General features: G+C 44.1%; 2 protein-coding genes across 3 annotated transcripts in view; one reads left to right on the top strand and one right to left on the bottom strand.

The window, feature by feature from the left end:
• Tbccd1 (TBCC domain containing 1) overlaps window positions 1-5422 on the bottom strand; it is a 48307-nt gene extending 42885 nt beyond the window's left edge. The window contains exon 1 of one of the 2 annotated variants that reach the window (XM_028875215.2): window positions 5036-5422. The gene's annotated coding sequence lies outside the window, so the exon portion shown is untranslated. The remainder of the gene's footprint in view (window positions 1-5035) is intronic. The other variant, XM_028875216.2, reaches the window with a different exon arrangement.
• A 151-nt stretch (window positions 5423-5573) lies between these two features.
• Dnajb11 (DnaJ heat shock protein family (Hsp40) member B11) lies at window positions 5574-21532 on the top strand. The gene is made up of 10 exons (XM_028875214.2): window positions 5574-5836; window positions 11284-11440; window positions 14370-14467; window positions 15805-15937; window positions 18351-18493; window positions 18850-18932; window positions 19141-19198; window positions 20107-20218; window positions 20503-20662; window positions 20845-21532. The coding sequence occupies exons 1-10, from the start codon at window positions 5769-5771 to the stop codon at window positions 20907-20909; spliced, it is 1077 nt and encodes a 358-aa protein (XP_028731047.1). The 5' UTR covers window positions 5574-5768; the 3' UTR covers window positions 20910-21532.
• Window positions 21533-21740: the final 208 nt, after the last annotated feature.

Here is a 21740-nt window from a genome sequence, read left to right as displayed (position 1 = left end):
CATCCCTGTTTCTGTAAGTATGTTTTGAACAAGACTGTTGTTCTTGAAGATGAGTGCCTATGTTTAAAACCTTTCAGTTTTGTAAGACAGGATGTACCTGACTCAATATTTGGCCAAAATGATAAGTGTTGTTTTTGGTTTAAAAATGTTTTGATGTAAAAGTTGAGAAAAAACTTATTTGACATATTTGTTTTTGCCGGAGGTTAACACTGGAGGGTAGGAAAAGCATGTTTGTTAATATGAAAAGAAAAACATGCTTGTTTTAGTAGTATAAATAAAGACAGTTCAAGGGCCACTTGTGTGAAATTCACCCGGTGGTCAGACACAACATTTATCTGCACCGGTGCCCCTTCCCTCTCCCAGGACCTGAACCTGACCTGCAGCCACAGCACATAATATCACAGTTAAAGCACTAAGTATACAGAACAAAGAACGTATATTGGAATTCGCAAAGAGACCAAGTTGCGTATAAAAGCAGGCTATCAGAATAAAAACAAATTTCCGAACATATACTTCAAAGGCCAAGAAGGCTTGGAATCATTTTAAACTCTTAAAGATAACAACTTCCAGCCCACACTATCATACCCAAGCTGTCTGTCATAACTGAAGGAGAAAGGAGGCCTTTCTATGATTTTAAAAAAAAAAAAAAAAAAAAAAAAAAAGACTAACGGAGCTCCTGACCAATAGGCTGGTCTACAGAAGATATCTAAGGACTCATTCACAGCGAAGAGAAAGATAAACATCCACAAGACCAAAGGGAAGAACAGTCACGACAGAACAGAAACTAAGTAAGCAAGAGCAGAGGCTCCTAACACTACAGATCAACAAACTGACGGGACTAATGCCTGCTTCTCATTCACAACTGAATCTTTATCTTTTTTTAATGGGGGGGGGGGTTGTTTTTTGGTTTTGTTTTTTGTTTTTGTTTGTTTTTTGGTTTTTTTTTTTTTGGTTTTGGTTTTTGAGACAGGGTTTTTCTACGTAGCCCTGGCTGTCCTGAAACTCGCTCTGTAGACCAGGCTAGCTTCGAACTCACAGAGATCCACCTGCCTCTGCCTCCTGAGTGCTAGGATTAAAAGTGTGGGCCACCATGTCCTGTTCCAGAGCAAATCTTAATTATCTTAATTCCACAATCAAAAGACATGGACTAGCAGACTGGATATTAAAAAAAAAAAAAAAGAAAGAAAGAAAGAAAAGATCTACCTTTTTTTGTTGCCTCCAAGAAATGTGCCTCACCATCAAGGACAGATACTAACTACCTTGGGGTGAAAGAATGGAATAGGGTATGGCTATTCCAAGAAAATTAATCTAGGAAGCAAATGAGTGTTGCTGTTCTAATAGCTGACAAATACACTTCAAACCAAATCTATTCAGAAAAGACAAGGTCACTTCACACTGATTAAGGGAACAGCCAATCAGGAAGATGTCACTATTCCCAATCATGTATTCCCCAAACACAAGTCACCCAATCATATAATCATATACAGATACCTCTAGAAACAGACACAGACACAGGTTGCCCCAGCACCATAACCATACCTTTAGTACCCCACCCCCACCAACACACAGGCTACCCTGACAACAAATAAACACCCGAATTCAACAGCATCCTAGATCAAACAGACCTAACCAACATCTACACAGCATCCCATCCAACACAGTCTTCTCAACATCCCACAGAACTTTCTCTAAAATATATCACATAATAGGACACAAAGCAAGTCTTAACAGATACAGGGCAACTGAAATAATCTCATGTATATTACCTGTCATCGTTGGATAAAACTAGAGCCAACAGCAAGAGAAACCACAGCGCACACACTAACTGAAGGAGACTGAACAACAACGGGAGGAGGCGGTCCTGGAGCTATGGCTCAGCTGATCTGAGCACTGACTGCGCTTTCAGAGCACCAAAGTTTGGTTCCCAGAACCCATGGGAGTGCCTCACCACCAACTCTAACTCCAGCTCCAAGAGATCCAACGGCCTCTTCTGACCTTTGAGGAACCTTGTACCCACACATTCACATACCCATACAGAGACACACACATACAGACACAGCTTAAAAATTATAAACCTAAACCAACTTTTTAAATTACTAGACTAGAATAACATAAATACAACATACCCAAACCTATGACAGGTGATGAAGGCATTGTCAAGGTGGGGGTGGGGGCCGAGTAACCACCAGGAGTCAGTATTCTCCTTCCACCTTGTTGAGGCAGTCTCTCTTACTGACTCAAAAATCTGAATGTACATCAAACTCCTGCCCTGAGACTTCTCTGCAATGACTGGACTTTTTATGTAACCTGGAATTGTAAGCCAAAGAAACATTTCACTCCCCTATGTCGTCCTTCTTCAGGATATTTTTATCATAGCAACAGAAATGGAACCAGGACACAGCTCAGCGGGTAAAGGCACTTGCCGCCAAGCTTGACCACCTAAATTCAACACTTAGGACCGGCATGGCGGAAGAGCAGACCACAAGTTTGTCCTCTGGCCTCCATATGCACACTGTGGCACAGGCATGTACACACACACACACACACTCTCTCTCTCTCTCTCTCTCTCTCTCTCTCTCTCTCTCTCTCTCTCTCTAAAATATGAAATGGAAGGTGCACAGAAGTGAATACATTGAAATGAAAAAATATAAAGAATCCATGAAATGACAGGATCAACAAATCCTTCCCCAAACCAACACACTGAGAAAAACCCTGAATCAACAATATCAGAGACCAAAGGGACCATTACAAGACACCAATGAAATTCCCATCACCAGCAAAACCTAAAAGAAATGGATAACTTTCTAGAAGTATACAACCAGCCAGTTACAGGAAAAGGAGATAAATAATTTAAACAACTATGTAACAAGCATCAATACTGAAGCAGTAAAAATAATTAAAAACAACAACAAAAATCTCCCAACTAAAAGGAGTCCTCTGGTGGTTTGAAGAACGGGCCCCATAGGCTCATGTATGTGAATGCTTAGTCAACAAGGAATGGAACTCTTGGAGAGGACTGGAAGGATTAAGTATGTCCTTGTTGGTGTGGTTTTGTTGGTGGAAGTGTCTGTCACTAGGGAGTGACAGGCCTAGGCTTGTGAATCAGGATGTAGCACTCTCAGCTACAGCTCCTGCATCTGCCTGCATGCCGCCATGCTCTCGGCCATTATGGTAATGAACTAAGCCTCTAAACTGTCAGCAAGCCCCAGTTAAGTGCTTTATTTTGTAAGAGTTGCTTTGGCCATGGTGTCTCTTCACAGCAAGAGAGCAGTGACTAAGACAAGCTCAAACCCAGATCCCAGATAGATTCACTGCAAAATTCTACCAAACCTTTAGGAAAAACTCCCAACATTTCTCAAAGGATTCCATAAAACAACTTTTTAAAAATAAAGCCAGTTTGCCCTACTACTAGCGCCAAAGACACTACAAAGAAAAGAAAATTATAGACCTATCTCTCTCATGAACACAGACGTAAAAATTCTCAATACAACACTTGCAAGCCAGGCTGGAGAGATGGCTCAGGGGTTAAGAACATATACTGTTCTTCTAGAGGACCTGGGTTTGATTCCTAGCACCAACATGGCTGCTCACATCCATCTCCAAGTCCAGTTCCAGGGGACCCTCCGCCCTCCTCAATCCTCCTTGAGCAACAGACATGCACTGGCTTACATCAGGCAAAGCAGTGTGTTGACAAAACATCCATGTTTGTTCCGGCACTGTGCACAACAGCTAAGTCACAGAACTAACCCAGGAGTTCAACAGCAGCAGAATAAAGAACATGTGCGTTATGTACACAATGGTTTTGTTTGTTCGTTTGTCTAATCATAAAGAATGCAGTTATGCTGTCTACAGGAAAATGGATACTACTGGAAGTATTTGTCTTAAGGGACATAAGCCAGTCTCAGCGAGACAAATACATGTTTTCTCTCATCTGTGGTTCCTTGGTTTATATAGGTACTTAAAATGACATATACAGACGGCATGAGAGTAGAGGGAAAACTGTCTAGAGAAACAAAGGGAATAACAGGTCGGAGAGAAGAAGAAAGGCAAGAGGGCATATAAGAGGGAGAATATGCTCCATGGGCATTGTATACTTGTATAATTTGCTCGTGCAAGAAATTAATATATACAATGAAATTTTTTAAAAAGGAAGGAGCTGATTATTCTGAAAGATTTTAAGATATTTAATAGGGGAGTGAGGATACTGATCATTAAATTAGACCGCTTTGTAAGTTACCATAGAGTTGGCATTTTACCTTGAGTGCAATGAAAAGCCATTAGAGGCTTTTACACCAGAGAGTGACACGATCTGACATACTTTTAAAAAATCACGAGGGCGCAGGGGAGACAGTTCAGTCAGAAAGCTTGCCAGTTACTTGTTGTACAAGCAGGAGGCCTTGAATTCCACCCGCAGTAGTTACTGCGGCCAACAATGGCCTGAGATCCCAGCGCTGGGGAGACAGAGACAGAGAGGAACCTTGGGCTCCCGGGTCCACCAGCCTAATCTGTGATCGCCAGGTCCCTAGTGCGCTCGTGCGTGCACACAATCATAGGGTGGAGAACGGGAGTATTTTACAATATTGTATCGAGACATAAAGTTTGGAGGGAGAAGATCGGTTAGGAGAGCTTTGCAGGCAAGAGATAACTGTGACTTGTACAAGAAGTGGAGCTGTAGTGGACACAATCAAGATACCGTTCATTGGTAAAGATCTGGATAACTTATGCAGGGAGCGAGGCTAAGCAGAGCAGCTTTGCTCCACAACTAGTTTTCTGCGGTAAACAAAACTGGAGAAAAGAACAACCAACGAACAAGCTCTGCTCCGGCTTTTATTGATTGCATGCTTACTACGTGCAACTCTGTTGGGAAACTTACAGAAGATGTTTCCATTAAAAATTCCCAACACCGGGCTGGAGAGATGGCTCAGCCGTTAAAGGCTAGGCTCACAACCAACCAAAAATCCCCAACACCGCCAGTGAACGTTTTGCCTTAAGTTTTGTCGAAAACAGGTTCAGAAGTGGGGTGGGGGTGTCTCACCGCTACGAAGTGCTGGAAGCCGAATCTGAACTTAAGTCGGTCTCCGCGGCGGCTTCTCTCTAAGGTACCAGGCCTCTTTTCTACGGACTCGAGACTATTGGTTAACAAGGTTGGACTGGGCGACCCTACCCCTAGGCAAGGCGCCTCCACATACACACTTCGGCCCCGAGCAGCCGCCCACCCGACCGTGGCTGCAACCTCGGCAATCGCGCGCGCGTCCCGTGCGCACACGACGCAGTTTCCAGACCTGGTAACCGAGTTAGGACCTCTGGCCAGCAATTGGTCAGGCTCAGAAAGGCGTCCCGCGATTGGCTGGACCCTCGGGGTTCCCCTCGCGGCGCGCCCCTCTCCGCCTCTAAGTTTCTCCCCCGTCGCAGGCACTTCCGGGCGGCGCGCGCCTCTGACGTCTCCGCCCCCCATTGGCCGGCAGCGGCGGCTGCGGTCCCGTGCGCTGACTGGCTGCCCGCGCCGCCTCGGAGGTGAAGTGTACCGCGCCGATTGGCTGCGGGGCGGCGGCCGCGTGTGATGTCCCCGGCGGCGATTGGCCCACACCTGGCTGCTCGCCGGCTCCGGGGCTCCCGGGAAGTGGCAGCTGAGGAGGAGGGGGCGCTAGCTGTCTCGGTGGCCGGGGCCAAGAGAGACCCGGCCTTTGAGGCGGCCTCTCCGGGCCGGAAGGGCTGGTCGCGCGGACGCAGCGGCGCGGGAGGCTGAGAGTGCGGGACCGGGCGACACCATGGCCCCGCAGAACCTGAGCACCTTCTGCCTGTTGCTGCTGTACCTCATCGGGGCTGTGATGGCCGGGTGAGGCAGGGGCTCCGCGCGGCGCGGGGCCCGCGGGGCGGCCTCTGCTGAGAAGGGGGGACGCGGGTGGCATCGAGGAAGCCGGGCAGTGAGGGAGCCGCACTGCCCGGCCGAGGGACGGAGGAGGGCTAGTGCGGGCCAGGCTGGCCCTTGCGGAGCCAGGTTTCCCCAGAAGAGTCCCGGGAGTTGGTTGCAGAGCCACATTACTACGTGGGGCATTGGGGGGAGTTCGGTGGCTGTGAGCAGAAGTAGGGTCGCGGGACTCTGGGGAAGGAAGGTGGTGAGTGCCGAGCTGGGGTTGAGGCTACAGCCACGTCTTTGCCCCGCGCGGGACTCGAGGGTGGGACGACGGGGGGTTACCCAGCTTGCAGCAAGCCTCAGAGGGGCTGACACTGAAGTGGGTGGGCCGTGGTGCCAAGTCAGATGCACGGAAGGAGGCCAAGCTCAGACCGAAGGACACTGGCTTGAGGGAGCAACAACCCTCTTTAGAGAGCTTTCGTCCTTCCCACCTTCTCGGGCTAGCGAGCCTGACCTGTCAACTTGCCTCACTGTCCCTCTCCACGGTTCCTTCTTGAGCTGGGTTAGGTATGACTCGGAAGAGCAGTTCACTAAGAGGTAATAAAAACTGGGATTCTAGCCTCACGCCACTCCTATGAATCACACAGGCTTGAAGGAACTTTATCAATGTTCTGAAACCGGGGGAAACATTGTGCCTCCGTCCAGGGAGAAAGAGCAGACTCTGAGGTTCTCCCATCATTTAAAAACGCACGACCCTAGAGTTCTGATGACTCAGGATGTGGTTTAGAAGACTTGTGTTTAGAGTGCCTGCATCCTTAATCCCAGCTTTTGGCGGGTGAAAACAGGTGGATCGGAATTCAAGGTCATCTTCAGCTACAGAGTGAGTTCCAGGCTTGCCTGGCCTACATCACACCCTATCAAGTAAATAAGGAAGCACAAAAATAATAAAAACACACCCCAGACTAGTAGGTGTCAGATTCTGAAAATGTGTAGGTTGTTGCATTACCTCAAATAGCTTTTTAAAGTTATTTTCTTTATGTTTTTTGCTCTTTGCATATATGCCTAAATTTTGTCATTTTTTTTCCTTGTGAAATACTTTATAAATTTTTAAAAGTTAACATCTCTTACATATGCTTTATTGTTTTCCCTTAGTTTGATTAAGCTGTGAGTACCCAAAGTATTTAAGAAAACATCAGCATAAAATTGTGGAGTCGGGAGTTGAGGAACTCAATGTGTAGCTAAGGGCAACCTTGAACTCCTTCATCATCCTTCAGCCTCCACTTCCCACGTGCTAAAATCGCAGGCATGGGTGACATTCCTGGCAAATTCTAATATTTTTTAATATTATAGCTTTAAACTTCAGTCGCTCATAAAGTAGCCTCTGGGGAGTATGTGGACACTGAGCTATACCGGCCATTTTCCGGGGCTTTCATTTAACCTTTTACCCCTTTAAAAAAAAAACGTTTACTTATTTCTCTGACAATTTCACACACACACAATGTAATCATACCTACCCAATCTCTCTCTCTCTCACACACACACACACACACACACACACTCCCCCTGGGCACACCCCAACATGCCCCCCTCCTGCCATCGTGTGACTGACTGAGTCCAGTTAGTTGGTGCTGCCTGCTAGAACGGTGGTGACTGATGGTGTTGGCTTGCTCTCTGTGAAAGTCTTGTTCAGGTAGCCATGACTTGAGTGAATTCATGAGTGCCGTTTCTAGAAGGCGGGCTTTGACAAGACTCCTCCCCTTCCCCTGCTTTTACATTCTGTCTGCCCCACCTCCCAGTGTTCCCTGAACCTTGGGGACTTGGGGAGAGGCGGGGAAGGTTAAATAGATGTTCCATTTAAGACTGCTCACTCAGCAGTCAGGTACCTATTTATCCTCCACGCTTTGACAATTATGTTGATGCATTACCACTGCCACCTATAGAAAGAAGCCTCTGTGACCAAAGCTGAGAGCCTGTGGATCTATAGATAGGACCTAAATATTTATAAGATATATTATTAATTATATTATAGGTATAACCTAAAAATCACATGTCTAGCTAACAAAACAACGGTAATAGTCTCTTCCTGCCCCAGGGCCTATAACCTCCCCAGCCATAGGCTTCCAAACAGCTTTACCCTACCAGTTATGAATTCCCTTCTGTGGAGCAGGCCTCAAATCCAATCAGAAAGCAGTAGGTTAACCCCATAATCTTCACATCACTATTGTACCTGATGTGGGTACATCTTGCCTTTTTGGTCAGTATTAGTAAGTTTTCTCCTCACACAGCCAAATAACCTTCTGGTGTCATGAAAGCTGGCCAGGAGGGAGGAAGTTTTCATGTCGTCTCTAGCCTGATTTCTCTATGTCCTGTAACCAAAGTGTGTGTGTCACCAACAGTAGGGGCTTCCATCTTGGGCATCTAATGGGCAACCATGAGCAGTGGCGATAACCTCTTGTTTGGGGGCCCTCTCTGACTCATAACTCATAAGGAAGTTCCCCACACCCATCACTGAAACTTTTCACTTCATGATCCATGCCTTCTAAGCGAAACATTGTCCACTCATGCAGGGTACCTATGTTCAGAATCCTCCATCTGTCTGTCTCTAAGATTTGATTTTTAAGTACATGTACATGCACGAACATGTAAGTACAGGTGCCCACGGAAGCAAGAAAAGGGTGTTCAATTCCTCAGAGCTGGAGTTAAAGGTGGCTGTAAATCACCCATTAGGGATGCTGAAAACTGAACTCAACTCCTCTGTAAGAGTAATACACACTTTAAGATTCCATGGGGGGGGTGTTATATGTTTTTTGACTTAGCTAACAAAGCAGTGGCTTTCCATGGTTTGTTTTTGTTAACATCCTTAGTTTTGTTTACCCCATCCCCCTCCAGAAGCATATTCTTAAGAATATTACTTAAGTAAGCCTCACTCTCTATGTAGTTAGCCTTTTCATTGTTATTAAATAACTGGTTCCTTTCTCATGAGATGTCAAGTCTTTACAGATGAGGTAGAGATTTCCTGTGTGTTATAAGTTTTAAAAATGATAAAGTTGAGCTGAGCCTGGTGGCACACGTCTTTTTCCCAGCACTCAGGAGGCTGAAGCAGACAGATCTCTGTGAGTTCGAGGCCAGCCTGCTCTACAGAGTGAGTTCCAGGACAGCCAGGGCTACAGGAAGACCTAGTCTCGAAAAACAAAACAGAGTTATATAGTTGAGCTGGACATGGCTTATATGCCTGTAAACTTGGCATTGGGAGGTAGAGACAGGAGTTCAAGACTGCCTTCAGATACATAGTGAGTTCAAGGCTACATGAAACCCTGTCTATAAAAACCAACCCCAAACCCTGACCGAATGATTGAAATAACTAAACTACTTTTCAAGCATTGTGACTAAGAGTATAAACTAATTGCAGCCTCCTGAATGCCTGGGTTATAAGTGTATGCCATTATGAATTCAGGGCTTCATGAATTAGAGGCAATCACTCTAGTGACTGAGCCACATGCCAGGCCATAAAATACATTTTTTAATATTCTGTCTTACGTCTTGGTTCCCCAGTTGATTTTGCCCATATATTTTAAGATTACAATCCACACTATGTTGGTGTCCATTATGTGACTTTTCTAGCCCATTATTGAGATAATGTTTCCAGAATAAATTCTAGTAGCTAAAATTGTGGCCAAAAAAAAAAAAAAAAAAAAAAAATAGATGCTGTGAGCACTTGTATGCCTTCAGCTTATTCAGGGAGTATTTACTTGTTCTTTGGTGAGCTGGATGTGGCCCTTCCCTGGAATGTCTTTTATAGTCTTACTCTAGCTTTCCATTAACACTTCCTACAGAGAACCCTTTTATGGCTGATTCCAGTGTACTCCCTGGAAATGTTCTCTACTTTATGTCCCAATTCATATTATATGCGTATTCTCAACTACCAGGATATAGTGTGTGAACTTTAAAGGCTGTTTGACATAAAGACTTGATCTCAGCAAATTAGTGTAGTTACTGGCTATGAATGTATGAAATATATATTTTTCCAGCAAAATACACTATAATCCTTACATACAGATGCGTGTTATTCTTCCTTCAGAGTTATTATTTAGACTTTGCTTAGCCTTTTATTTTAACTCCTTAAGTCAGTCCATCTTTAATGTTCCCAAAGTGCTACTGTTTGGATTTTTATATGACATAATCTTTGTGGATAAAGATAACTCTCTCTTGATATTATTTGACCTTTGGAAACAGTCTCTGAGGTGGGGCTGGAGAGATGGCTCAGCAGTTGAGGGCACTTGCTGCTCCTACAGAGGACCCCAGCGCCCACATGGTGGTTCACAGGCACCTGTAACTCCAGATCCAGGCGATCTAGCTTTTCTCAACTCCCAGGGTACCTGCACCCACACGTGAACACACAGAGATGTTCATAATTAAAAATAAAATAAATTCTTTAAAAACAATCATTTGGAGCCATTGTAGGGAATAGAGAGAGAATTAATTGGGTTGTTTGGTTTTTAGCTGGAAGTAACATGGAGCCATAAAACACACAAATAGTTTCTCTGCTGAAGGTAATTCTAAAAGAAGGATGTCACCAGTGCTTTGCTTGTTTTCAAGCTGCCTCAAATCATAGCCTCTCATTACCATTACTTCAGTGTCTGAGACTACAAAGTCTAGCATATTCCTTTTTTATTCATTCTTTTTGTGTATGTGCACATATACCATCATCTTTATATTTACATGCTTCTATAAGTAGACCGTACTGTAAAGGGAGAAAAAATACTTTCCACTTTTAAAAATGTAAGACACCCTGGGCCTAGAAAGATAATTCAGTGATTAAGAGCTGTTCTGTTCTTACAGAGGACTGGGTTTCAGTTCCCAGCACCCACATCAGGCAGCTCACAACTGTGAAGGTTCTGCACTCTGCCATCACCTCCATGTGGTACACATATAGACAGAGAGGTACACACACATATGCGTAATTTTTAATGTAATATAGAGCTAGAGAGATGGCTCAGACAAACATAAATTTAAAAACAAACAAACAAACAATGTGATTCATCCATCACCACCACCACCCCAAGGGAAGAGCTATTGACATTTAATGGTTGCCGGGTGAGGGGAGTCATTTTTCTTTATGGATGCAGCCTCTGGTAGGTGCCCAGGCTCCAGTAAATACTCCCTGCCCACACTTATGTGAGTCTCCCTGACTAAACTCAGTGGGCCACAAGCAAACAAAAAAAATAAAATATGTGAAAGTAGAAAAGGGGGGCTTATGGGGAAGAAGGAAGGTTTCGGTGTGAGTGAGGGGTGTGAGAGATGATAAGGAAGTTGGGTGGGAATGACCAGAGAACATTGTATACATACATAAAGTTGTCAAAGAATAAAAAAGTAAGTTTTAAACGTAATACGGAGCTCTCTAATGACATCTTGTCTGCCCATCCTCTCAGGCGAGATTTCTATAAGATCTTGGGGGTGCCTCGAAGTGCCTCCATAAAGGACATTAAGAAGGCCTACAGGAAACTGGCCCTGCAGCTTCATCCTGACCGGAACCCTGATGACCCCCAAGCCCAGGAGAAATTCCAAGATCTGGGTGCTGCTTATGAGGTGAGTCATGAAAACAAAAATAGGAACAGAACCCGTGGATAGGGGAAAGACCAGAACGCAGAGAGGCCTCCCTCAGGTCATTTCTGTCTGAAAACAGGTAGGACATAAAAGTGAAAATAGTATGTGCTCCCAGATTGTAGTCATTATCTACAGATTCCATTTCCTGCCTTTTTAGAGGTTTGTTTTTATGTATGTGTATATGTTTGTGTGTACGTATGCCAGGTGTGTGTGAGTGCCCATAGAGGCTGGAAGAGGTATCAGATCTCCTGGACCTGGAGTTACAGGTGATTATGAGCTGCCCAACGTGGGTACTGGGAACCAAACTCGGGTCCTCTGCAAGGACATCAAATGTTTTTAATGGCTGAACCATCTTGCCAGCCCCTCTGACAGAAATTCTTAACCTGGGCCCATGTGTAAATTTGAGAGGGTTGGTGACCCCTCAAATGACACATAATGTTTTGTTTCTTGTGAGACACATACTTCACATTTTGTACTGTCTCCCAGGAATAGTACCATTATTTGCTAGGAACCTAGTACTCAAAAATACTTCCTAGGAAAGCTGGATTTACACCTTTTTTTTTTTTTTTTTTTTTTTCTGCAATAAGGTCTCGCTATGTAGCTCAGGCTGTCCTGGAACTATGTAAACCAGGCTGGCCTCTCTACACCTGGCTTCGTGTGCTACTCTTGATAATGAATCTGCGGTGTTCTTTATCCATGACCTGAGCAGGCCATACATATCTCACTTGTGAAATTGAAGTTTATTTGATCCTAACAACCTTTGTGGTATTACTGCAGATTTCCCTTTTTCTTTGTATTATTCAAACCTGTTTGCCTTTCCCCCAGGTAAAATAATATGCACAAATCAGAATGTTAATACAGTTCAAAGACTCGTTAGCAAACAAAGGGTTCTTTTTTTCCCCTCTGCTGAGGTAAGATTGATTACCATTAGCATTTTAGCTAATTAAGAGTCTGAATATTAGTTAACTAATCAAGTACTCCCCCCAGCCCCCTTCCCTTAAAATAGGCTGAGTATAGTGAAAAGCACCTGTGATGACTCTAGCTACCTAGAAACTGAGCTAAATGTATCGCTTGAGCTCAGGTGTTAAGCCCAGCCTGAGCAATATAGTGAGCAGTTTACAGTGTCCAAAGAGATTTAAAGCTCTTTAATTTTCAAATGTACATAAGTGTTTATATGCTTCAGGTTTCTAAAATGAAAGACCTTTTTTATATTTTGTTTTCAACCTTTATTTTTATTATTTGTACATGTGTATGTGCGTATGAGTACAGAAGATGCCCACAGAGGCCAGAGGCGTCAGATGCCCCTGGAGCCGTGGTGACGGTTGTGAGCCACCCAGCATGGCTGCTAAGAATCAAACGTGGGTCCTCTGCAAGAGCAGCATGTGCTCTTAACCATAAGCCATCTATCTCTTCAGCAACCCCTCTTTTTTTTCTTTTTTTAATTAATAAGCTTTTAAAAAAATTATGTGGGTAGATTTATTGCCTGCTTGTCTGTAGGTACACTTTGTGAATGCCTGTTGCCTGTGGAAATCAGAAGAGGGCATTGAATCCCCTGGAACTGGAGTTACAGATGGCTATGACCCACCATGTGGGTGCTGGGAACCAAATCCAGGCCCTCTACAGGAGCAAAAGATGCTATTAACTGCTGAGCCATCTTTCCAGCCCTTTTTAAAATTAACATACAAAGTAATGGATTTGATTGTGGGAATTTCATATATTTATACTTAGTTTTCATCAATCCCCTATATACATTTTTTTTCTTGCATGTTAAAGGCAAATTTTTACATGCTTAGAAAGCAATTTTTTTCTTACATCCTTTGGATCATACAAACATTAAGCAAAGTTCTCTCAGGCAGTGAAATTGACTCTAAGGAACATAGAGTAGTGTTCATTAATATTTTCTCAACAAATAATATTTCTTGACCTGAAGATGTCACAAACTTACACACACACTTTAAAGCAGACAGCATTCTTCTACAAATGGATTTCTACGCATACCAAAGCATGAAAATATAGCTATGGACTTTAACTTCAGGGCCCATGATTCAGTTCTCTTGGCATATCAATCTTCTAATATGCAGTGTGCGTTGCAGGGTGGGGTAGTGTTTTTAAGACATAGTGCATCTGTCGCTCATGATAATCTGTCATGGTTATATTCTAGTTTACACTTTATCAACATAGTATAGCACAGAGCTTACAGAATAAGCCTTGGAATTAAATTGCCTAGAAAATTAGCCTGAGCAGTCCATCTCCCCTCTTTCCTGATACCTTCTCGACCTTCACAGTCACATTTCTTTTTTTTTTCTTTTTCTTTTTTTTTTTTTGGTTTTTCGAGACAGGGTTTCTCTGTGTAGCTTTGCGCCTTTCCTGGGACTCACTTGGTAGCCCAGGCTGGCCTCGAACTCACAGAGATCCGCCTGGCTCTGCCTCCCGAGTGCTGGGATTAAAGGCGTGCGCCACCACCGCCCGGCCACAGTCACATTTCTTAAATACCATTTTTAAAGTACTAAATCAGATTTGCTAACTTGGGGTCAAAAGCATGAACTGAGCAATGTAGACTAGACAGTGCACCAAAGAATTCTGTCTGTTGAAACAGCTTACCAGACGTGGTGCTACATGTCTGCAGTCCAACTCAAGGGACTAAGTCACGTTGAGCATGAATTTGAGGCCAGCCTGGGCTACATTTGGAAGTCTAGGCCAGCCTGAGACACATAGCAAGACCTTATCTCAAAACTCCAAAACAGACAAAAGATAACAACTTTAAATATGCCGTAGTAGCATACATAATGAAAATTACACTCACTGGAAAGATTTAGGAACTCCAGGTCAGAGTGGAAAACAGCCATAAACATGAATATACCTTAACTGATGTACAGAGTATAACACTTTCCCCACTGGCCTTTATCCCCAGGTTCTGTCAGATAGTGAAAAACGAAAACAGTATGATACTTATGGTGAAGAAGGCTTGAAAGATGGCCACCAGAGCTCCCATGGGGACATTTTTTCACAGTAAGTTATTTGCCCATTTGCAAAGTATTACATTCTGAGACTGGACCACTTAGGCACTAAATGAATTATTCTTGGAAGCAGAGGGCAGAGTTGCCTCTGTTTCATCCTGTGGACAACAGAGGGGTGGCTATGATAGTCCTCATCAGAGAAGGAATTCATAGGGTCTCTTGATCTTCTATTGCACTCAGCTTTCTGGGAATTCAGGATACCTGGAATGCTAACAAATACTTCTCCTCACTGAACCCCTCCTTGTTGACATTTGAATCACCTAATGTCATGATGTTTTATACTAGGAGATCTAATCCAAGTTCAGTTCTGTAATTATAAACAGAAAAATGTTTGAGTCTGCACTCGCGTGGAGTGAGGTTCATTTCTTCAGATTCTGTGACCCTGCCCCTCAAGTAAGAATAGTTACAGATGGTAGCTTGTCTGTTGAGCCTGTCAGGGAAGCGTCTCTTCCCCCTGACCACTGAAGTGATGCTGGGGATGTCAGAAAGAGAAGCTCCCCTCTCCGACTCAGTCCTTCCTCTTCAGCTGAAGGCTTAGGAGTGCATGCTCCAGAACAACACAAAAACACTGTTTTATCCAACTCAAAGTAGTTCTTCTTACCCCCAGGCACTAATTTTTACCTTGTACGGGCCAGGACTTCCTGTGGAGGCTTTGCCTTTCAACTTTAAACTAGTGCCCAAGGTACAGAGTGGTAGCTTCTTTGTCAAGGTTAATCTCTTAAGAGCACGTGTAGTGAACACATGCAATATGCAAAATGTTCCGGATTACCCTTAACGAATTCCTTAAATTAGGCCAGGTATAGTGTGCATACCTTTAATCCCAGGCAGAGGCAGGTGCATCTCTGAGTTTGAGGCCAGCCTGGTCTGCAAAGCGAATTCCAGAACATCCAGGGCTACACAGTGAAATCCTGTCTTGGAAAAAAAAAAAAAAAAGAAAAGAAAAGAAATCCTTAAATTAACCAGAAAGTTCAAATTGCACAGGATTTTATATATTAACCCTTTTTTTTCAATAAGTCTGTCATGTCTGGATTTTCCTCAGTATTGAATGGATTATTTCATTGAGTCCAACATTGAATCCACTGACATACTGTGTGTTCCTATATGGCTCTTATGGATGGATCATATTGTATTAAGAGTAAGTGTTTTTTATATCAGGAGGCAACCTAATATTATGTAAATTAAAATTTTTATGATATTTGACTCCGGTATATTAAAAATGTCTGTTTTATATAGTGTGCTGGTAGTATTTTATTAATGTGAAGGAAATAAATAATTGTGAGACATAGGATTTGAGTTCTTTGTACTGACGAATTTGCTGTGTATCTACAGCTTCTTTGGAGATTTTGGCTTCATGTTTGGAGGAACCCCTCGTCAGCAGGACAGAAATATTCCAAGAGGAAGTGACATCATCGTAGATCTAGAAGTCACTTTAGAAGAAGTCTACGCAGGAAACTTTGTGGAAGTAAGTTCCCACAACACACCTACTCAGACTGATGTGCAGAACTTGTACTTTTGACCAAAAGTCAGAGATTTTAGTGTGCTGTCTTTTAGAGGACAAGAGGTAGTGACTGACACACAGTTGAGTTATCATCCTTAATTTGTAACGGTCACAAACTGAACTCACTATCCAGCCCAAGAACTCAGCGACAGTACCATGCTTTACCTGCCTGTGTGCTGCTTCTGTATCCCATCCCCTACCTTACTGCAGGGATAACTTTACCGTTGCTCTTCTGGTCTGTTACACACACAAGAACCTCTCCAGTGTGTTTCTGTTGTCTGTGAGTCTGTAAAAATGGCATGCCATCTTTTGTCACCATGAGTCCTTTGCTTACAGCTGTCAGGCTCTGAACACAATCTCATTGTGACCATCAATAGGAGGCTTTGGTTGGGTTTGGTTTTTAACTCCCTGAGCCCTATACATGGACATTCCTGTAGTACATAGTCTAGTTACACATAAGCAAGGACGTCTCTTACATAGATAAGTGTAAGAGTAGACTGGGCTATGTTAGCACATGCTCATGCTTTACAGGAAAATGCCATAGTGTGTTTGAGATTGTGTCAGCACTCAGCATGCCATGGCAGTTCATGAGGCTTCATAGATATTTGCTCCCCCGCCCTCCAGTTCTGGAGCTGTAGGACTTGAACCTAAGGCTTCCCACATGCTAGGCAGGTCCCTACCTGTATGGGATATTCCCTGCTCCCTTTCTAATCTTTGGAATTATTAGAATGGGTCTGGCATGTTATCTCCTTGTGGTCTGTGTGTCTTAGTTACCAGCTAGGACAAGCATCTCTTCGTGGCCCTGTCCGTTCCTCCTGTGAAGTGACCCTTTGCATATGCCCTGCTTTCTCTTTCTCTTGGTGATTTGTAAGACCGCTTCATTTTTGTACTGTCTTTGTTAGCCGTAGTACAGATACATCTACCCATTTATAATAGAACTTGTCTTTATACGATACTTAAGATTTATTTTAATTAATACAAGTGTTCATTTTAATGTGAAAAAAATCTGATCTGTAATTGTTAATTTTTGAGTCTTCTATTTTAAAAATCTACTCTAAAATGTGAAAGCTGTCCTATATTCTCTGTAAAAGTTTGTCATCTTCATCCTGAGGTTGTCTCCTTTGAAGTTTGGAGTGGACTTTGCAGCTGGACTGCACACTTTGAAACCCTGTCATTTACTTAACTGGTGCTGCTCTTTCCTCACTGTGCGTGAGAAGACAAGCTACTGCAGACTGTGGGATGGGATGAGTGTGTGCATGTCTGGAGGGGTCTGCGGCACTGCTGGGGGGTTCTCCAGACATGTGTCCCCTCGCTACATGAGCACAGTGCTGTGCAATTACACAGACACAAGAGTACGGGGCTTTTTTTAAAGTTTATTTTATTTTCAGTTTGGTATATGTCTGTGGAGCTATGTGCACACAAGTGGAGGTGTTCAGGGCATCAGATGTAGATGCTGGAAATCAAACTCTACAGAAACAATATGTGCTTTTAACTGCTGAACCATCTCTCCACCCCCAAAATAGGTTCCTTTTGGTTTTGTTTTTTTGGGACAAAGTATCACACAGTCCATACTGGCCACAAGGTCACAAACTCCCTATGTAGTTAAGGAGATATAGATATATAAATTCTATAGATATACATATATATTATGTATATGTTTATATATATGATTGATGTTTGAAAACAGCTACATAGAGATGATTGTCGTCTCTTATATGTTGGTGTCTGAATGGTGATAGCACTGGGGATTAGCCTTAGACTAGGTTGCCTAAAACAGAAAAAGGTGGTTTGGGGAGATTAATCGTAGAACTGGATGGTAGCCACACAGCAGTGTTTGAACACTGTGATTGTTCTGTAGGGGGTTATGTTTTACACAACTCAGATTTCTTAATAACATAGTAATCCTATGAGCTGCTTTCATTCAGTGGCCCTGGGTGTGCCTTGGAAATGCTGGTGTTTTACCTTGTTTTGGAGTCTCTTCTTTTTTTTTTTTTTGTTTGTTTGTTTGTTTGTTTGTTTTTCGAGGCAGGGTTTCTTTGTGTAGCTTTGCTCCTTTCCTGGAACTCACTTGGTAGCCCAGGCTGGCCTCGAACTCACAGAGATCCGCCTGCCTCTGCCTCCCGAGTGCTGGGATTAAAGGCGTGTGCCACCACCGCCCAGCTGGAGTCTCTTCTTATTCCCCTCTCTCTACTCCTACAGCTTTGAGTTGAGATTGGAGTCGTTAAATATATGTTTGCTTCGTCCTTGTGTTGGGTTTCATTTGTACCCCCAGAGTTCTGTGAACTTCCAGATTCTGTGAGGAATAGCTGGCCGAGAAGGCACATGTGCAGAGCACTGCTCCACTGAGGAAACTAAAGGCTGTTTCATGCATTCTTAGGTAGTTAGAAACAAGCCTGTAGCCAGGCAGGCTCCTGGCAAACGGAAATGCAACTGTCGGCAGGAGATGCGAACCACACAGCTGGGACCGGGGCGCTTCCAGATGACCCAGGAGGTGGTGTGTGACGAGTGCCCCAATGTCAAGTAAGTGAGGGGCCCGCTGTGGGTCTCCTCCAAACACGTGAGTGTTCTGTCTCCACCTGGCTGTCCCCTCCCCCGCCACGTTCCACCAAGAGAGAGCAGTGGGTCTCGAAGCTCCGAGGCAGCACCTTTCACGTCTGAGCTACCTGTGGCAGATGTTTGCTTCCCTCCAGCTCTGACTGAGAGCAACCCTGATGTCTGTGTGATGCAGACTCTGCTCTGAGTGCTGGCATCAGAGAGCTTTGGCCAACAGCACAGTACGGCTGTCCAAGAAAAGGCTCCCAGCACAGTGATAAAGCTGATTACATCTCGGGCTTTGACAATATTTCCTTTTCCCTTTGTAATTCCGTCTGTCTCAGATTAGTGAATGAAGAACGGACACTAGAAGTAGAAATAGAGCCCGGCGTGAGAGATGGCATGGAGTACCCCTTTATTGGAGAAGGTGAGACGCTGGTGTTTATTATCTTAACTCACTTCTGCCTTATCTCATATCTTAATGGCTACCTGGAATGTGGGAGGAGGGAGACACTGCCTTCCCAGACAGACTCGACAGAGGACTGCCTGAGGCAGTGGATTTAAAAATCACTCAAGTGCCACATAAATACATGTTGGGTTTGCGTAACTTCTGGTCTTTGAACTGTTCCGACCAGGTGAGCCTCATGTGGACGGAGAACCCGGAGACTTACGATTCCGAATCAAAGTTGTCAAGTAGGTATCCACTGGGAGAGGCGCCTCTCCCCCTGCTTCTCCCCTGAGTGATTGTGAGACAATGTGTCTACACTTTTTCTTCTGTTTTTTGCGTCCTGTACCATAAGTAATTATTTCTAACTCTGCAACAGTCCTGAAGATAGGAAGGGAGGGCTGGCCTTGAGCCCCAGTTGTTTCCTTAGGACTTAAAAAGTCAAAAGATGCTGGAAGAAAGACTTGGTAAGAATTGAAAGAGAGCTGGGCATTGGTAGACTACTTGCCTAGCATGGGCAGAGCCCTGGTTTGGTCCTGGCACTGTATAAACCAGGCTGGGTGGCACATGCCTTTATTCCAGTGTTCAGGTGGTAGAGAGGCAGATCAGGATTTCAAGGTCCTCCAGCCTGGGGCACATGAGATCTTGTCTCAAAACAAGAGATGAAAAGAGCTGTAAATGAGAGGCAGTCGGCAGTCGGAATCAAGGAGTGCAGCAGCTGTTTTCCGTAAAAGGCCCTGCAGTCACATTACTGTTCAGCGGTCCCTTTCACAGGCTTCTCTCCTGTGTGGAGTGCTGCTGCTTAAACAGGAATGTGCCCAGGATTCAGGCTTTCTTGTTTATTATTGTCTCATTAACTACTTGGAAACCAGTGATAGGTCTGTGTTTAAGGCTTGACTAAAACATTGTTTCCACTGGGTTCCCAGCCAAGCATTGTCTTTCTTTTCTATAAGCTAATGGTTGATGGTTTTCCTCACCTTTATATACTTCTGCTGATTGTACACTCCTTAGAAGTTGAGTTCATATGACTTCCGCAACTCAATAATCTCAGCTAATGTCCTATGCAAAGGCATGTCAAATGTTGACTGTGTTTGAAAGAGTGGTGTGCATCTTTTTGCAAGATTTTTCGAGCACTTTTTACCTTTTTCCCTTTCAGGCACCGTATATTTGAGAGGAGAGGGGATGATTTGTACACAAATGTGACAATCTCACTAGTTGAGGCTCTGGTTGGCTTTGAAATGGACATCACTCACTTGGATGGTCACAAGGTAACACGCCAGCCTTCCAGCTTTGTGGTCATGGGGTGGCTTTAGGTTATCTGGAACCAGAGGCTCCTTTCTGGTCCTCTGCCCCTGTCCCCTGGCCCTGCTACTGACCAGTCAGCAGCAGCGTCTGTGTTTCTGTCTCCCTGTCAGCCTAAGGTTCCCGTACCCTTCGTCCTTCCCTCCCTGCTGAGCTGTGACATTAGCTTGTCGCCAGTGCTCACTAGAAGTTGTGTGATGGACTGAGGATGTGCCTGTCCCGCTCCACTTGGTTCCGTTCTGCTCTCCAGGTCCATATTTCCCGGGATAAGATTACCAGGCCAGGAGCCAAGCTCTGGAAGAAAGGGGAAGGGCTCCCCAACTTTGACAACAACAACATCAAGGGCTCTTTGATAATCACTTTTGATGTGGATTTTCCAAAAGAACAGCTGACAGAGGATGCAAAAGAAGGTACAGTGTGTGTGTGTGTGTGTGTGTGTGTGTGTGTGTGTGTGTGTGTGTGTTTTGAGATGTGCATATGTGAAGTTGGAAACAGGGGTTATCATCCAGCCATGTGGCCTGTCCGTGACACCTGTGCAGACTCTGGGGAAGTCACATTGTTGTTAACTCGTCACTCACTCATTCTTCTGCAGGTGTCAAGCAGCTGCTCAAGCAAGGATCCGTGCAGAAGGTGTACAACGGACTGCAGGGCTATTAGGAGTGAAAGATCGGACTTTGGTTGAAATAGGTGGATCAGCGGTATTTATTATCTGCAGGGGGTTTTGTGTGTGTTTCATTATTTTCAATATGCAAGTTCGGCTTAATCTTTTTTTTTTTCCCTGATGATCGTCATGTCATGAATAAGAGGTTTGAGAATCTGTCTATTGCATTCAGACAAGAATGACCGGCAGAAGGTTAACTAATACCTCTCCCTCTGGGGATATAATGTCTGGTGCTGCTGCCCGAGGTCCAAGGAGAAACCTCTCAGAGGATGCCAGAGCACAGGAAACCAGATGAGGGGTTAGAGATAATTGTTAGCTATTTCAAAATGCAAACTGGAGAAGTCTGTTTTTAAATACATCTTGTTGTTATTTTTTCCTGGACTCCTGTTTCTTTATCCTGTGAGTGGATGGGTGTTCTTCCCATCAAGCAAGATGGACACACAGCATATGACCCCAGGCCCCACTGAACACACACGGTGTCTGTCTCATAGCAACGAGCTGGAAGAAACCTAATAGATCAGAGACTGAGCTACACGAATTCAAGTCACACAAAGACCTACTGTCTGAGAGAACACAGTTTCTCGTTTTCTTCGATAATAATAAAATCTGATATGAGCATTTTACTGTTTAGAAACTACTTTTGTCTATCCATCCCGGTTGGCCTTATGACCAGAAACCTATTAGTTTAGGAACTAAGATGGCCGGCTCTAGAAAATAAATATTAGAACCGCAAGTGTTTTTTCTTCTAGTGGCACCCGATTCAGATGCTACCAGGCTTGAGCGTACTTGACTTGTGAATCTCCCCCATTTCTCCAGGACTTAGGACT

This window comes from Peromyscus leucopus, chromosome 12 (assembly GCF_004664715.2).
Source record: "Peromyscus leucopus breed LL Stock chromosome 12, UCI_PerLeu_2.1, whole genome shotgun sequence".
Taxonomy (NCBI): Eukaryota; Metazoa; Chordata; class Mammalia; order Rodentia; family Cricetidae; genus Peromyscus; species Peromyscus leucopus.
The sequence above is the reverse complement of the archived record's forward strand: the minus strand, read 5'-3'. Positions and strand labels throughout refer to the sequence as shown.

What these genes read in the sequence shown, in the direction of transcription:
- Dnajb11 (XM_028875214.2), top strand. Translation starts at nt 5,769, where the DNA reads ATGGCCCCGCAGAACCTGAGCACCTTCTGCCTGTTGCTGCTGTACCTC. An exon ending in ATCGGGGCTGTGATGGCCGG is followed by an intron (nt 5,837 to 11,283) that starts GTGAGGCAGGGG and finishes CCATCCTCTCAG; the next exon opens with GCGAGATTTCTATAAGATCT. An exon ending in GACGAGTGCCCCAATGTCAA is followed by an intron (nt 18,494 to 18,849) that starts GTAAGTGAGGGG and finishes CGTCTGTCTCAG; the next exon opens with ATTAGTGAATGAAGAACGGA.